Below are 18,710 nucleotides of genomic sequence, written 5' to 3' on the forward strand. Positions count from 1 at the left end.
TTTATTTTCTTACTTTCCTCTGAATGCTCATTTTTACACATGGGGCAATTTTTGGGGAAAATGTCCAAGAGAGGGTGGTAAATTTTCCGGGGGGATTCTCCATGAGGACTATGTCCACGGCAAGGGGATTTTTGGGGTTAAACTACCCATGGAGGAATTTTTAGAGGGAATTACCAGTGAAAAGGGCATCAGTTGGGAACCACTGCATCTTTATTAATAATACCACCTAGGTAAGTGGAGCTATGCACTTGATTGGTCTTCTCATACTCAACATCACCTATTTACCTTCATTTATTCCTATTCTAAGCGAATTGGGCTTCTTAACATTTATTTTCAAACTTATTTTTCAACCCCTTAGCTCCCAAAACTTCCAAAAATTCCATTTATTTGCTAAAATTTTTATCCAAGGCACTCAAAGTTTCTGTATGATCGGACCCTTGGAGGTTGTTACCCGTTTGTTTCTATGCTCTCCCAAAGTCTTTGCTGTTTTCCTTAGGACAGAGTCCATGAAAATGATCCATGTGAATGGGGATTCGACACAAGCCTGAATAAATTTTGATACAATCCCAAACCAGTTAATAACCTCGTTTCCTACCTCAAGCGTAGCAATAGGTCTCTCGTGCACTAGTACTTGTTACTGTAATACATTTTTCTCGTACACCGCACAAGGATAGGACCTTCACTAAAGCTCTTCTATCGGCTGAATCAAGCGCCTGCTCATATTCAATAAGATTTAGGACTAAAAATACTTTGATTATTCAGGCACTTCTCAAATGTCAATCTGAGAGCCAAGATCAACCACGGTAGTAGCTCTATATTTACAACACTAACTATCATCAACTTTCTTGTAAAGGGGTGGAATTAAAGTTCTAAAAAAATTGTTGTTTAGATCTATTTTTTTCAAAAATGTTATTCCCAATTTTTCAGAAATTAATCTTTGGTTTCGTTTCCACCATGTTTCAAAAATTCATTTACCATAATATGAGCAATTGAGGTGCTATTCCTTTTCAATTCTTTTCGTAGTTTCTCTAACTCTTCTTCAGAAAGTTCTCTCTAACTCGTAGTTTCTCTAACTCTTCTTCAGTTTCTATGTTCATCTGGGACAAGTGCAGAATGACTATTTTTTATTAATTTCTTAATATGAAAATTAAATATTTTACAATTATACTGTCTGGCTGCATCTTCCAGATCCACGGTAATTCTTGATTTTTTTTTTAGTAAATTTTAATTTACAAAAATAATCATCATCTTCGTAATACAAAGAGTCATTTTCAAATTCCTTTTGCTTTCCCCAAGATCAGACTTTAATCCTGTAATGATAAATAATATCGCATGCAATATGGTGCCAGAATCTTCTCTAAGGTTCCCATTCTCTTAGGCTGTTCAATTACATTGAATATTATTTCTAGCTTCTTAGAAGTTTTTTCTTCCTTTGATTTTTCTTCTTTTTCTTAGCACTTCTAAGCACTTAAAAAGACAAAAAGGATCCTTGTGTTTCAGGGAGTCGTCCTTAAAACATTGCGACATACAGTCAAACTTTAACGTAAAGAGTAAGGTATTGAGTACTCGGGCAACCCTTTCATATACGTAATAATTTCTGTACGTTTTGAGTTTTAATGTTGCTCCTTTCATTCGGTTGAAAAACCTTTTTTTAAATTTAAAATCTGATCGTTTTCTAAATAATACCAGTAAATCTGGCTCACACTCAATTCCCTCCGGGTTTTACTAGTTTTCCCCGGAAAACTTCCCTAAGTTTTATATAGCCTTTCATCAATCTGTCATTAGTGCGAACAGTATATTAAATATAATAATAAAAGAAAAACTATTAATATCCGTAATTACGAGAGAGAAAATTACTATTGTAGAACCCAACAAATAAAAACAGAAAATTAAATAAAAAAAAATTGCTCATATTAAGAGGACAGCTTTTCTGAGGGACAGTTTATCCCTTGCTTTACACAATGATTCAGGCATCATGGATATCAAACTCTTGGGAATATATAAAAAAAGAAAATTAAAACAGAAAAAAGAGGAAAAATATCTCTTTTTTCTAGTGAGAAAAATAGGGAGAAATCAGACCTAAATACAGGGAATTTTAGGGAAAATTGATAAAAAAAAGTAGGGTAAATTGAGATCGAATAGTGGAAGCACCGCTCACACTACATGAAAAAATCCCTCCGGTTTTTACTACTTTCCCCAGAAAATCACTGTTGGTTTTTTGTAATTACAAGAGAGAAAATTATTATTGTAGAACCCGAAAAACAAAAACAGAAAATTAAAACTTCTTACAAATTTTATTGTGGATAGTTGATGCTTTCATTATAAAATTAAAGTTCATGATCAGCAAAAGTCTTGACTGAAACCATTTCACAAGTTGTCTTTTTCATGTTAGACCTTAGAATTATTTTCTCATAGTTCTTATGTAGAAATACTTATCAACACTTTGAAATGCTTAGGGGCAAAATACTGATGTGCAAATACGTATCATAAATTCAATATTAGAAAGTTCTAGCTAACAGCTAATGAATCTAATATTTAATATGATACCTTCTGGACTGCCACAAGAAATACGAAAATGTGTAGCATTGTTAATTTGTTCTTCAATCCTGTCATCTTGCTGAGTTCTAATTTCTTCCCCCCCACTTGGGGTTATTCCTCTCTCCAGCTTCAAAGGTACTTCGTGTAGTAACTGGGTCGCTACTAAGCAGTGGAAATCGCCTTGATTGCAGGTATCTTAAATAAGCGGTTAGGTAAGAGAATATTGAAACTCCAATCGGGTTACAAAAAAAATTGGTATTTCATACACTTGAATTTTATAAATGACACTCCTTGAGAGATCCCCCCCCCCCCCCCGCTTAGAAAAAGCTATGAGCAAATATTGCTCTTAATTTAAAAATTAAATTAAACCAATAAGTCTTAAAATTGATAGCACAATTTGACAAAACAAAGTTCAATAGACATTATCTCATCTAAGATTATTCAATATATTTTTCTATAAAATCCATGTAAAAAGATTTTACAAGGATTCACTTGGAAAGTTCGGATTTTTGAAAATATCTTAAATAGTATAAAATTCTTGTTTGTTACTCATTTGATAGTATAGCTTCATTGATTCACTTTTTGCAATACCCCAAGCCTAGGGTGGCAGTATATATCCCATGAAAAAGTCCTAAGAAGGGTGACCCTAACATACTAGAATAGGATTTTTTATGGTTTTCATGGTAGTGGACATTAATACTTTTGTTTAGGGCTTTTGAACATGAAAATCGATACGCAGAATGAGTGTTTTGGGAATTTTGGCAAATAAATTGGCAAAATAAATCAAATATAGCAATTAATCAGTGGAATTACATAAGTTACATTTTAAACGAGTTGTGTCAGACTTGTATTACCACGAGCCGTTTAAGTCCTAATATTCAGGCCGATCCTGGCCGATTTTGGTTATGGTGTTTAGTTTCGGTTCCCCTAGCCAGCGTACAGTAGCTCATTTTTACTTTAAACAATGGGTTTTTTAGGCAAACTTGCTGACAAGTTCCTTGTTAAGGAAGTTTTTTTTTTTCAAGAGTTCTAAATGGAAATAGTGGTGTTAGTGAGTGATATAATTGAAGAGAAAATTGACTAGGACATTGAATGGCATATTTTCGCGTAGTTAAACTTCATAAAATACGAGCCTAAAAAAGTATGCCAGAAAAAAGGGGAAATGGTAGCATAGTGGAAAAGACAACGATTTGGCTGAAATTTCTGTACAATGCAGCCTATTGCCTACAAATGTAAAAAAATAAACAAAGAAATCAAGTTGGGGTCTGGAGAAGAAAGGCTCCGTTACTCTTCTGATTGAGGCAAAGAATCATACTCTGCAGTCACTAGTTTAAGCATACTTCTAAATAGTTTTTATAGGTATCTGACTTCAAAAAACTTGTACTGCAAAATAGGTTTGAAACAAAATTTCCACATTTTTCAAGATAATATTTCCTTGATTTTTTTAAAATCAGAGTTTAAAAAAACAAAACAAAGGTTGGTCCTTGATATACTGATACTGATGTAACTCTCAGAGGCAACGCTATAGCGCTGCCTATAGTAAAGGTCATACGGCTCCAATGTTTTATTGTTTTTTTTCGAGAGGTACTTCATATGGGAGGAACCGTCATATAAGCTTCAATGGGGGCTCAATTGATTGGAAATCAGAAGTTCCATTGCCCTTTTTAAGAGTCAAAAGTGATCAGAGGGCAAGTAGTCCCCCTCGCACCCTTTTCTCCCAAATATATCTGATAACAATTTGAGATAGCCATTTTGTTAAAAATAGTTCTAAAATCATATAAAAAAAACTCCGGGGTCAACACAACTCCCTTGGGCCCGGGGACAGGCGTTGTATTTTATGCCCTGGGGATGCATATGGTTCTTATAGACCCATAGGGATGTTCATATGAACTTACGTGAGGGCTAATTGATTTGAAATTGACAGTTCGAGTTCACTTTTTAAGAGCCAAAAGGGATTGGAGGGCAACTAAGCCCCGTCCCCTGCGCACTTCTTTCCACACACCCATCAGATAAAATTTTGAGACAACAATTTTGTTAAAAATAGTTCAAACATAAGATAATAAAAACTCCGGGGTCAACACAACCTCCAGGGGCCGGCGGCAAGCGTTGTAAGTTATGTCCAGGGGCATATGTGGTTCCTATTGAAAGGGTGTTCGTATAAGCTTCAGAGAGAGTTCATTTACTCGAAATTTGAAGTTCTGGTTCACTTTTAAAGAGTCAAAAGATATTTAAAGGGCAAATAGCTCTCCACGCCCTGTTTTCACCCAAACTTATCCGATAAAATTTAAGCTAGCAATTTTGTTAAAGTATAGTTCAAAGATCAGATAATAAAAAATCTGGGGTCGGCAAAAGCCCACCGAGAACGAGAGGCAAGTATTTTTACTTATACCCCGTGGAAAAAGTATTGAGACGAACAATAATTTAAAGACAGCCATAGGAGGTTACCTGAAGTTGCTAATCTGTCAAGAGGCTGCTATTGATTGTGTACACCTGGGTATTATGTAAAACTATAGGGAATTGGTTGTTACGTAATTGTTTACCTATTTAAATTTATTGAGGATGACACAATCTTTTGTGACTTGTTTTGCAAGAGCTTACGGTCCACTTACCTCAGTATTGGAAAAGAGTTCACTGTGTCAGCATTTTGGATGTTGTTAATGGCATATTCTTTAGTAGTTGATGCTTTTGCACTATTGGAAGCTGAATGCGCTAGCAGCGGTGAAATGCAACTAAGAGTACCTAATGTAGCAATAAAAATTGCAAGGGGGTTATCGGCTAACCCTTGAATGGGCCGAGATGTTTGCAAGATATGTGATATCATCAAGCAAATTAAAATTGGAAGAACATTTATAATTTGCAGCAAAAGTGCGTATAATGCATACACAAAGGCTACTAGATGGATTAAATGCATTAATGAAAAGTATTGAAGACACTGATCTGAATCAATATATAAAAAAGGAGCGGGTTTGTTGCTGTTCCATTTCTTGAAAATACTTTTCTTGTCGGATATTTTACTAGCGATGAGAAGGCAGAAAGAATCTTCATTCTCTGGCTTTGTTAGACTATAATCGGCAGTGAGAGTGTTAAGATTGAAAATGATTGGATTTGAGAAACAAGCAATCATGTGGAATCTACTGACTTAGGAAAAAATGTTTGATTCTAAATTATCAGTTTCAAATGTTATCTGTTCAAAGGAAAACATTCTCTCAAAGAATGCTTGACGATATAATTAAAATGATTCTCCATTTTCGGACTATTGTAAGAGACTTCTACGTCGCGGTCCCGATGCGTTTACTCAATTTATTGACATCTAATCGAAACAAAACAAAGTGATATTATGGATTTGCTTTTGAACACTATCTAGACTCTATCCAAACAACAAAAAAGTAGAAAAAAACTTGACAAAACAGGTTTTGTGACGTAACTCTATTACTCCCCCAAGAAGTAAAAGGAATATCCATTTTATCGATTGTAAGTCAGTTAGTTTTTGGAAGTGAGACAGTCTTCAGTGAAAAAATGTTCTACCCATGTCCACTATTATCTTATACAATGGGCAGCTGGTCATCCCGTGAGCTTGTACTATTGTTGTTGACTATGACAACAAGTGTAGGTTATGCAGTCCATGTAAATTGCATAGAGGATATGCAGTGCAAATTAAGGACTGTAACTCCTGTCTTGGAGATGCTTGCGACTCTCACACTAGAGGTTTCTTATGTCCCAATTGTCACTATGATATTTGCGATCAATGGAAAATACTTACCCTTGTATGGTTGGAAAAAACTCTAAACACGATTTCAGTTTATTTTTAAGAGACTGGTATCGTCGTGGTTTTAATTTGTTTTGGTGGGGCAAAACCTGGTCAACACTTCAATTGTTGGAATAATAGAAGAATCTTGTCTTTAGGATCTCGCTGTGAAGATATTGGCTACTATGATTATAAACCTACAGACTTTTATTTGGCTGTTACAAAAAGCGATTCTTCATATGAGAATTTCGTATTTGACATTGCTCCAAATAAGCAAATTGAAACACGTGAATTTTATTATATGAATCAGAATAGTGCTATTACCTTTACAAAGAGATATAATAATGGAAAGTTACATTGTAAATTAAAACATTTAACCCTGATTTCGAATGTTAAGATGGGTAAAAGTTGAATCCTGAAGACATACCGCCACTTATCGTTATTTTTTTATTAATAAGAAAATTCAAAAATATTTTTTAAAGCACTTTACTCTTAGAGCACTGAAATATATATTATACAGGCAAGAAGGAGTACTTTCAACTATGAAGTCGTTCAATCGAGGATTGTCTACATAAATGCTGAGATTTTGACTGTAAGTGTAGGCACGAAATCGGAAAAAAATATAGTCGAGCATGAAAACCACAGCTTTTGGTGGATAAATCTTGTTAGTGTATCCAACTTTGAATAATAGATTTCCATTTTGCTCGAAAAAGTTTTTGATGTGCGGTGTGTAAAATGCATACGGTAGGCCAACAGGATCGAAAAATTCAATATTCGTCACTATTTTAAAGATGCAAAGCCAATACCACGTATTTACACTTGACAGGCTACTATTATTAATGATAATGCTATCGCTAGTGTTATCAATATGTTCAAGGAAATCCGAAGGTATGCAGAAGTTTTGTATTAGGACATGCACGGATCAAAATTGAATACATTGACTATTTGATTTGTTTTCAAGGTGCCAAGTCTAATAAAACACTACCATCGGGGGGGAATTTCCCATAGGTTTCAAACTGATTTAGCGAGATTAATGCTATACTCTCTGCCTAAGGCTCGGCAAAGGTACACTCCAAGCGTACAGCGCCCATTCGGACGATACTCATATCCTGAGTAACAGACAAATCCAATATAATGATACCATCAATTTTTGCAAATATTGTATCGGTTATACCAATTTCAAATAGTTGTCAATCTCGATCTAGGGATACATGGTCAATTAATATAAGGTCCTGTTGGATTTATAAAAGGATAAATTGTAGAGCAGAATTCTATCTACTTTACATACAAGTGATGAAAGTCCAAACATTGCAAATTCGTGAGGGGAATTCGTCCATGATCGAATTACAATGTAATTTCTTACAAAAGCCAAAACAAGTTTTGAATGAGTTTCACCATTAATAAACTAAGAGTCAGTTTAAATACATGAATCCGTGGCAATATGCAGTTGATATTTGATTGTGCTTGGAACGAGCAGCTTGATATTAGTTCCACTAGCTCTTAATTTTTCTATTTCCAAAGAAATGGAACTCATAATATGTCGTTCTCGTTTATGAAGGATTTCCAAAGTAAGAGACACTGTTTCATCAGGTGTGGTGGTAAGTACCTTTCGCAAAATGAAATTGTATGGGGTAAATTGGAACTTTATATCAATCTTAACACTGGGAGGCATTCGTTGAGACATATTAACTTGGTCCCAACCAAGTTTAAATCACTAGTTGTCCCATCTCTAAGTATATTGGTAGTGTCACTGTCCGTTTTATATCCAAATCCAATTGCTAAGCCCATCAATTTCTAATATGACACTGGAGTCATCGACATGAATTGTTTGTAACTTGCATAGTTTGAAAGATTGTTGTTTGTGCTGATCAAAATTCCATTTATATAGACACTTATTTGTCTAAACAAAATTTGTACTAAACAATTTTTTATAGGATAACCCCTCAGCAACACTTACACAATGCCATGCAAATCTATAATTGTGGAAATCAAATCTAAAAAATAGTCTTCACTGGAATAAACTTGAAAATACACGTTTTCAAAGAGTGGCCGTTGCGGATAAAATTGTTCCCATGTTTTACACTATTACTAAAATAGTAACCATGTTTTACACTCACATCAACATATTCTGCATTGAAAAAACTCAATGATGAGGTGACTGAGGGATGAGACTCTTAGTGTGACAAAAATGCCGTTTCTAAGAAAAGAAATCCTTTTTCGATCCAACAATTTTTACTCTTGGTTTAATTTTCTTCTTTGACCAGAGTGATATTTTTCCGTTCTGACCTGAGCAGAGACTGATGCTCAGTCTCTGAACACCAGTCTCTTTCTCACCCCTTGTAAATATTTTCCTGAGAGACTTTCTCACCTTTTGTAAAATCTTTTCCACTTTGTCGTGATTTCAGTCGGTCGCCGAGAGATCACTTGCTGGACCTGAGATTTTGAGAAACACTTATTTGAAAATCCTTGCCAGACCACCAGTCGTGTAGTGTAGAGGACACAAAATCCATGGCAACTAGAGTGATATAGTTTTTAGCCAGGGATAGTGCAGAGTGAAACAACTGAGCAAACGAATTGCCAAGACCGTAGCCCGACATTGACGGAATAACCTTGTAATAGTCCATTCCATAGCCCTATTGTTTATGAGTAGCAACATAGCAATCAATATCGGGACAAACAAAAGTACCTTTCCTATTAGCCATCTCAATGAATGGGTCAAAAATCATATGTATTGACAGCCAAACCTTATGTCATTGCTAAAGGATCACCAAATCCACTTCTTAATGTTAACTGACAGAGCTCAAAATATGAAGTGTTTACAGGAATATATTGAAGGTGCTTTATATTGTAGTGGTGAATGTGATCGTGGGTGGTTTTTCGTTAACTAAGACGTAGCAGGGGGACATTAGTATTACCAATTCTGGAGGTCTAAAAAAAGATACATAAGGAAATATACAATTGTTCGATGAGAAGCAGAGTGGATAACCTAAGAAAAGAACACGTTCCATCCCACTGACGGCGCATCACTTTTACCATTGAATATATTATTTTCAAAACCAAGAATATCTCTCAGATTATTGTTGAGACGAGCCATTTCATTTTCAGTGGAAGAGCTAATGTAAACCCTTCAATATTCCATTGAACAGTTAAAGTGGAATGAAAAATTCTTACGAGCAGAGATTTTTCAATTGCACGATACAAATCATTGCTGCTACCATTTTCTTTGTATTTTAGGGTGAGATGTGGTTATTAATCTGAATTAAGTAATTTTTATCCATTCTTCTTCCTCCCCATACACTGGCCAATCTTTCGGTCCATTTTTTATATCATGTGTATGATCTTTTCTCAGGATTTCATATGTATTTTTAAGAATACAATCCACAAGATAAACTCGCTCCTTCCATAAAATTTGATAGTGGGGGAGGGTTTTGTCCAAAAATCGTTAGTTTTATTGAAATCATCAAAGAGGATGTCAGAGACATTGTACATGAATGCCACATAGAAATCATTGGGCATTGTGAACGTCTTCAGTGGTAATCTAAGAATCCAAATCAGAATTGTGTCCTAGCCAACGAAAAGCAAATGTTTCTTACCCTTGCAAGTTGGATTCTTTGATATCATTTCAGTCTTATATATTCCATTGTTTTTAATTTTTTGTCATTCATACTCGTCAACCCGCCGAGAATATCTTCCTCTTGCATGTCATGTAGACAATACGTTACAGGTGTAGTGTATAAGATTTTGTACACTATAAAAAGCTCACTGGACCACAAATAATTCCCCTTTCCAAAAATATTAATAGTTAGATTGATTCGAACTATATCACGAAGATTGAATTTCTTTTTCTTCACTTTCCTTTTATTGGAATATCGCCTAAGAAAAATGTCAAGTGTATTGTTACCGTCATGATTAACTTCAAGAAGAGTAAGACTATACAGGGATCGATGAGGGTGTTGATTATAAAACAAAATTATTTTATCTAAATATTTCATAAAAGCAACAGTATTTGTAATGTACAGTATCCCGATATTAAAAGCCGAATAGTTCTTATGAATCGTTCAGCAAATGCCGCCTTTATTGGACAATGCCCATGATAGTTGTATTATATTTAAACAGCACCTTTCTTACATGTGGATTAACAAATTCAATACCTCGATCTGTTTGAATTTTCCTATAACAAACGTGTTCAAAGATGAGATTCAATAGCTTTAGCAACTTCATCACCTCTCTTTGAGTGCAATGGAACGACATATACATAACAACTAAAACAATGATTGCAAGTAGAATATACTTGTACGGACCACTATGACGCCTCTTAACCTCGCCTAGAGTCAAAAGATCTGCTTGTAGCATATGCAATAGGTAAAGGCTTTAGTTTTTCGATACTCACTACCACGAAATCTATAATTTCAATAAAGAGTGTAACTTGGTTCACTCTGCAAATACTCTATTGTTAGCTTCTTTTAAAGTCCAGTGACTCCAGCATATGTGGTGAAGGAACTTAATCTTCCCATTTCTAGCGCTCAGCTACCAAGATTCGTGCACTGGCAAGATTCCAGCCCTGGCAAAATTCCTGCCATTGATACATTGTTTTCCTGGAAAATTCCCAGGATTTTCGTGGCCAAGTCTAATATAAATGACGATAGTGTATCTTGCAAACTCGACTAAAAGAACCCCATCGAACCCCCCCCCCCCGAGCACGGCACATACATGGGTGGTGTGTATTAATAGTGGTGCACATCTTAAGCAAAGATATGGAATACACTTCCTTTCTGGGCTATAATATTTCATAGTAATAAGGAAAACTCGTTTCTCACTTGATGCTTTTTAACACCGTTAGAGAATATGATTTTTTTTTCCTGGAACACCAAATATTCCTGGGTTTAATGTTTCTTGACAATAGGCAATAAACACGTTCTACTATCACTATGACACAAGTCATCATAAGTGTACGAGTCTTCTAACATTTGAAACATACAAACACCTACAGACACTTTCTTAGAAGTAGGATTTTTTGTTATGATGATAACTTATCTTCTAGAAGTAACAAATTTTCTGTCAAACATACACAGTTTTTCTTAGAAGTAACAATTTTTCCTTATGATAACAAGTTTTCTGCCAGAAGTAGCAAGTTTTCCTTAACACTAACAAATTGTCCTTTCGAAGTATCAACTTTTTCCTTAAACTTAACATACCTTTACTTATTACACTTAAATTTCTCTTAGAAATATCATCTTTCGTCAGTGATAATAACACATTTTCTGTTCGAACTAGCAAGCTTCCTGTCAAATTCCAAATTTTTCTTAGAGAAGAATTTTTTTATTGTGATAACAACTTTTCTTGCAGAAATAGCAAGTTTTCCTTAACACTAACAAATTGTTTCTCCGAAGTAACTACATTCTTCCTTCATACTGAACAACTTTTACCTACAACTAAACAGATTTTTTCGTTGAAGCCTCAGCTTTTTCTCCCCTTAATGCTTACATCATTTTACTTAACACAGTAAAATTTCTTTAAGAAATAATACTTTTCGTCAGTGACAATATGTTCTCCGTTTAAAATATCAAGTTTTATGTAAATGATACCAAATTTTTTTTAGAAGTAACAATTTTTTGATCAGGATAACAACTTTTCTGTCAGAAGTAGCAAGTTTTCTTAACCCTAATAAATTTTTTCTTCGAAGTAACAACAATCTTCCTTAATACTAACAAACTGTTACTTAACACTAACAGATTTTCTCTCGGAAGCATCAGCTTTTTTCCTTAATACTAACGTACTTTTACTTAACACTAACAGATTTTCTCTTTGAAGTAACATTTATCACCACTGATAACACGTTTTCTGCTTGAACTAGCAAGTTTTACGCCAAAGATACCAAATTTCTCTTGGAAGTAGCCTTTTTTCGTTATGATGACAATTTATTTGCTAAAAGTAACAAACTCTCTGTCAAACATACACAATTTTTCTTAAAATTAATAATTTTTCGTTATGATAACAAATTTCTGTCAGAATTAACAAGTTTTCCTTAACACTAACAAATTTTTCCTTCTAGGTATCAACTTTTTCCCTTAAAACTAACATACTTTTACTTAACACACTCCAATTTCTCTTAGAAATATCATTTTTAGTCAATGATAACACGTTTTCTGTTCGAACTAGCAATTTGTTTGTCAAAAGCACTATATTTTTCGTAGAAATAACAATTTTTTGATTTTAATAACAATTTTTCTGTCAAACGCGGCTAATTTTCTTTAACCCCAGCAAAATCTCCCATTGAAACAAATAGACTCTCCCATACTACTGTAAGAACTTTCCTAGCACGCATATATTGTCTTGTTGAAGCATCAACTTTTTTCCTTAGGGCTAACATTGTTTGTCTTAGTTCAGAGCAATTTCTTTAGAAAATAGCATTTTTCGTCAGTGATAAAACGTTCTCCGTACGAAATATCAAGTTTTCTGTCAAAGATACCAAGTTTTTCTTAGAGCAACAATTTTTTGATTATGATAACAACTTTTCTGTCGGAAGTAGCAAGTTTTCCTTAAAACTAACAAATCTTCTTTTCGACGTAACAACATTCTTCCTTCATACTAACAAACTCTTACTTAACACTAATAGATTTCCTCTTCGAAGCATCAATTTTTTTCCATAATACTAACAAACTTTTACTTAACGCTAACGGATTTTCTCTTCGAAGTAACATTTTTCGTCACTGGTAACACGTTTTCTGCTTGAACTAGCAAGTTTTCTGAGAAAGATACCTAATTTTTCTCAGAAGTAACAGAGTTTCGTTATGATGACCACTTATCCGTTAGAAGTAACAAACTTTCTGTCAAACACACACAATTTCCCTTAGAAGTAACAATTTTTCGTTATGAGGACAACTCATCTGCTAGAAGTAACAAAGTTTCAGTTCAACATACACAATTTTTCGTAGAAGAAACGATTTTTCGTTAGGATAGCAATTTTTCTACCAGAATTAGCAAGTTTTCCTTAACACTAACAAATTTTCCCTTCGAAGTATCAACTTTCTTCTTTAATACTAATAAACTTTTACTTAACACACTCAAATTTTTCTTAGCGGTAAAAGTTTTTTTTTAGGAGTAACAAATAGCTTCTAATAGCACCAGGTTTTTCGTCAAAGCTAGCAAATTTCACATAGAAGTAACAATTTTTCGTTATGAAGTCAATTTATCTGTTATTAGTTACAAGTTTTCTGTCAAACATACACAGTTTTTCTTAGAAGTAACAGTTTTGATTATGATAACAACTTTTCTGTCAGAAGTAGCAAGTTTTGCTTGAGTGGATAGTAGCAAGTTTTTGCTTGAGCGCATAAAATTGCGTCAAGCTTAATAGACTTTTCCGTTTGATACGGGGTAAGTCGTAAGTCCAAAGGGGTGTGTCATGGAGTCCTGCTAAGTGTGTTCCCTTTAATAGAGCCGGTGACTGCGCTGTGCAGGTACGAGGGGTTAGGATCTCCCCCCTGTTATTAAAAATTGTGAATTATACGGGCCACATTCCAGGTAATTATCTCTGTTGCCAGGCGAGAATTTGCATAAATGCAGTGACGCCAGAGGGCATGTTGTAGAAATTCAATGGAAAACGGAAGGCATGTTGTAGAAACTGGAGAGGGGATGTTGCAGAAACTCAATGCTATTCCCCTATGAACCTATTTAAAGCGCGAGTTACGTCTCGCATGACGTAACAGGGTGGAAATCTTGAATAGAAATAGGTGCGAGGGCTTAGGAGCTTCAATTGTTAATATTTCCTATTATAATTTATTACTACTTTTCTATTATACGGAGCACACTCCAAGTAATGATATTATGTCATAGCACCTGGGAATTTTGCGAGGGGCTGTCATGGGATTTTTGATAGGGGTGTTGTGACGTCAGAAGGCTGTCATATAAATCACATGGAAAAGGGATAGGGCTGTCATAGAAATCCTGAGAGGGCTGTCATAGAAGCTGGAACCCCCACTACTACTTAATTGACATACTTTTTCTATTGCCTCTAGAAAAATATTAGTCTCTAAGCTTTATGAAATAAAGAAAAAACAATTTTTTTAACTTAAAATAAGGAGCAACATTAAAAATTAAAACGCACAGAAATTATTACGTATATGAGGGTGGCTCTTCCCTCCTCAACACTTCGCTCTTCCCGCTACAGTTTTTCTGCACTTTAAAAAAAGGTACTTGTTGTTCTAATTAAGCGAACCTTGTGTTTCAGGAGTCGTTTTTAAAGAATTCGGACAAAATTTAAACTTTAGAATAAAGAGCGAGGTGTGGAGGAGGACGCAACCCCCTCATATGTGTAATAATTTCTGTTTGCTTTAAGCTTTAATGTTGCTCCAGTTGAAAAAACTCGTTATTTTGTTTAATTTCTGATTGTTTTTAAATAACGGCAGGATACCTAGTTCCACCTCGAAGGGAAAATCTGTCCCCATAGAAAAATGCTCTGGACAATTCAACTGGTGAAAATTTACCCCAGACAATTACCCTTAACATCTCCACGCGTAAAATTGAATCGGTAAAGAAAAAGCAAGACCTACAAAGAAATTTCGTATAGGAATTCTGGTAAATTCCACTAGCGTAAACTTTCCCCTGAAAAGTTCACCCCCTGGAATTTTCTTTCTCCATGGAAAATTTTACCCAGTAGAAAGTTCGTTCTCCCCTCCCACCCGAGAAATATATGCATACTTTCCTATAAAAAACAAAACAATGGGAAAACTCTATAACTTAAAAAACTTTCCCCAGGGAATTTAGGGAGTCATTTTATGTCCAAAGATATAGTTATTAGGTCTTTCAACTATGCTGAACAAAAACAGTCAAAATTTTGATCGGACGACTTTGGAAAAAATGGTGCGGGAGGAGCCCTAGCTGTTCTCTACTTTTTTTTGTCACTTAAAAAGGGCACAAGAGCTAGAATGAACCATCTCCCGACGTTCTCGGCCGACTGGGTCTATACCATCACCCCTGGGAAGAAAAATACAACAAAAAACAAACAAACACGCATCCGTGATCTTTCTTCTGGCAAAGATTACAAAATTCCACATTTTTACACTTTTTTTATGGTTGTCATCAAATACCTTTTTGATGGTTGTCATGAACTGACTCCGACTGACTAGATAGGCATAAAACCCGCCGCGAAAGACCGCTAAAAATAAATTTCCTTGATCAAACCCAGTCTGAAAATTAACCACCACCACCAAAACAAGAAGAATATTTGTCATTGTCTAAAGTCTTACCAAGATTTTTAGACTTGTTACCCCAATCGTATCAAGAGCAATGTAAAAGAATTTTGACCTTTCTCTTTGAAAATTTACAAAATTGATATTAAAAAGAGTGAAGTTTGCAATTTTAGGTAATTAAATATCAGATTTGCAAATCGTAAAAGACTTGAATCATTTGAAAGCTATTTGTATAAATTTTTAAAGTAATCAAACTACCCAAGACGACTTATTGGCAATAAACATATTTTAAAGGGATTAAAAGAATATGGTCAAATATGAAAAGATGATCTTAAATCATTTTTGGGAAACACCAGCACACGAAGTAGGGGGATGAATCTCTATTAAAAGCTACCAAGCGAAGGTATGTTAATATCAGTCTATGATCTCTTAGTATACAAAAGGGTAGTGGGCACTTCACAATACGTTTACGTTCCAAATGGCTATAGTTTTGAAACGTGTTTACAAGAATATAGTTGAAATGGGAAGATTAAGTTCCCTCACCACATATGCTCGAGTCCCTGGACTTTAAAAGAAGCTAGCAATAGAGTATTTGCAGAGTGAACCAAGTTACACTCTTTATTGAAATTATAGATTTCGTGGTAGTCAGTATCGAAAAACTAAAGCCTTTACCTATTGCATATGCTACAAGCAGATCTTTCGACTCTAGACGAGGTTCAGAGGCGTCATAATAGTCCGTACAAGTACATTCCCTATTATTATTTCCCTATTATTACTACATTTTAAAGTACCTCGAGCAAGACCACTTTTTAATCTCCTTTATCGCCTAGCTGAAGTCCGGATTCCGTCCTTGGAATGAGCAGACACAGTTCAAACTCCGCCGCAGCGCGCGGGATGGCCGGATTCCGTCCGCGGAATGAGTAGACGCAGACCAAACTCCCCCGTAGTGCACTGGATGGTGGGAACAAGAATTTTTCGAAATATAATTTCCCTCCTTTGCGTGTTTTGACATTTTTGCTCAACCCGACGCACCCCCCTTGGGTGCGTCGGGGTGAGAAAAATCACTCGGGGGGATGGAACACTTCCTCGGAGGCAGACAGCGAGCAGGGCCGGTACCTTAGTGGACGGAGGTGGGATAACAATGAATAAACGTTTGAAAATTACCGCTTTTTGTAACGAATTTTTTTTTAGAAATATAACAGTGTTGACCTGGCGACCGAAAATAGTCCTCCTCCCCTGGACTCCACTCCCCTGCTCTTTCCTTAAATTACTCATGCTATTGTTTATATATTTTATTCTTTTATAAGCCATAATAATGTCCAAGAAATTACGTCTATTATCACGCCGCCCTCTGAAAATGAATGCTACTAGGAGGGTTGAGCCTATTGTTAGGATATTGTTGAATATTCATAAATTTATCTTAATGAAGAAAAGGGGATATTTTCCTTAAAAGCTTTTAAAACACTTTTAATCCATGTCCACCCTCAGGGGTTGTATGCTAGGAGCCCTGATTTTCTATAACATACGGTTGTTTTTGCGTATATTAACGATACGGCTTTTTCAACTTTTATTTTTTGTCTGTTTTTAGCTGTCTTTTTTAAATGTTTTATTACTTGTCATTTTGATTGAAATAATAAAACTTTTTATTTATAATGGTTGTGTTCTTGAGATGTAGTTTTTAGGACGAGTAAGGCACGCATTTCCCTTTATTAATATCTTGAAGGCAAATGACCCCTGGAGTGTATCAAATTGGGAGAGTAACACATCATTCTAGCGATTGCCAAAAATGGGAAATCTTATCTGTCATGCAATGGGTTATTTTTAGAATATGGTTCCAGATACAAAATACTGTAAATATAAGTTTAGTCCTTCCAGTTAAGACATAATGCCAAAATGAATTTTTCGCTAGAGGGGGAGTGAAATCTAACAATACCCAATGAAACGGCGCATTTCGTTAAAAGTCTTTCAATCTTATATCTCTTAATATTGTTTAAATATACCACTAATATCAGCTCACCCGGGGGAAGGGCTGGTGCAACATCGGTGAAATGCCATGGCGGTGTGGAGTATTTTGTGGGGCATTATGATTGGCTTGGGTTGCCCAAAACTTGAATCACGGGATTTAAAGACATAATTTTTAATAGGAAATGCCTGAAAAATGTCTTGGTGGAGGGAGGGGGAGTCATGTAATGTCATTATGGGGTGAACTACAGCTTAAAAGTTAGGGTGGAAACATTAAGGAATTTTTCCCATGAAGGGGTAAAAATCTAACAGGTACTCAAAGAAATGGATATTTTCCTTAGCAACTCTTGATATGTCTGGGATTGCATCTAGTATCAGCCTTATCCCTCCAAGCGCATGTCTAATATCACTCCTCCTTTACCTACCCTCCGGGGTTGCAGGCTAGAACCCCAGGTTTTCTATAATATATGGTTCTTTTTGCGTATATTATAATATGGTATTTTCATCTTTTATTTTTTGTGTTTTTTTAGCTGTCTTTTTTTATGTTTTATTGCTTGTCAATTTGATTTTTAAAATGTCTGTGTTTTTAAGATTTACTGTTTGGGATGCGTCTCTCATACCTAGGTGTTTACATAATTTAAGCACGCATTTCCCCTTTATTACTAAAAATACCTTGAGAGAAAATGTTCTCGGGTGTTTATCCAATTGGGAGAGTAAAAAGGTCATTCTAACGAGTGCCAAAAAATGCGGAATCTTAGCTGTCATGCAATAGGTTATTTTTAGAATATTGTTCCAAATAAAAAATAATAGAAATAGTTTCATGGACTACTTGCTTGGGGCGATGTACCATTGGAAGGGAATGACCTTCCGAGTCCTGGCAGGGTCAAGAACTATAGAGAAAAATGAAAGGTGTTTCGAGCGAAAAATGAAATGCCGAAAAAAGAAAATGTCTTGAGACTTTTGGGAAAAAAATGTCAAAATTGTATTATCTGTCAGTGATGGATCCAGTGTCCATGCGTAAGATGCGTTGACCTTGCATAAAGTGTATATCGCCATTAAATTAATGTAAAAAACGCTTTGGGGGTTTCGGGCGAAAAAGCAGTACCTTATTGCAGTGTTGCACAATAATTACGTAAATTGTGAGCTATATGCGGTGTTTCCCTCATGGGTTCCTGACGCATGTTTACATAAAAATTGCGTCAAGCTTATTAGACCTTTCCATTTGAAATGGGGTAAGTTGTATGACGTCATTGGAGTCCAAAGGGATGTGTCATGGA

General features: G+C 35.3%; 1 protein-coding gene across 1 annotated transcript in view; it reads right to left on the reverse strand.

Annotated features, from left to right (window-relative positions):
- LOC148956955 (barH-like 2 homeobox protein) overlaps window positions 1–18,710 on the reverse strand; it is an 80,506-nt gene that overhangs the window by 33,745 nt on the left and 28,051 nt on the right. Inside the window, exon 2 of the mRNA XM_089096989.1 lies at window positions 2,548–2,733. Coding sequence (XP_088953115.1) covers window positions 2,548–2,733 — 186 coding nt within the window. The remainder of the gene's footprint in view (window positions 1–2,547; window positions 2,734–18,710) is intronic.

This window comes from Artemia sp. Qi Xiang Cuo, chromosome 1 (assembly GCF_049724085.1).
Source record: "Artemia sp. Qi Xiang Cuo chromosome 1, ASM4972408v1, whole genome shotgun sequence".
NCBI lineage: Eukaryota > Metazoa > Arthropoda > Branchiopoda > Anostraca > Artemiidae > Artemia > Artemia sp. Qi Xiang Cuo.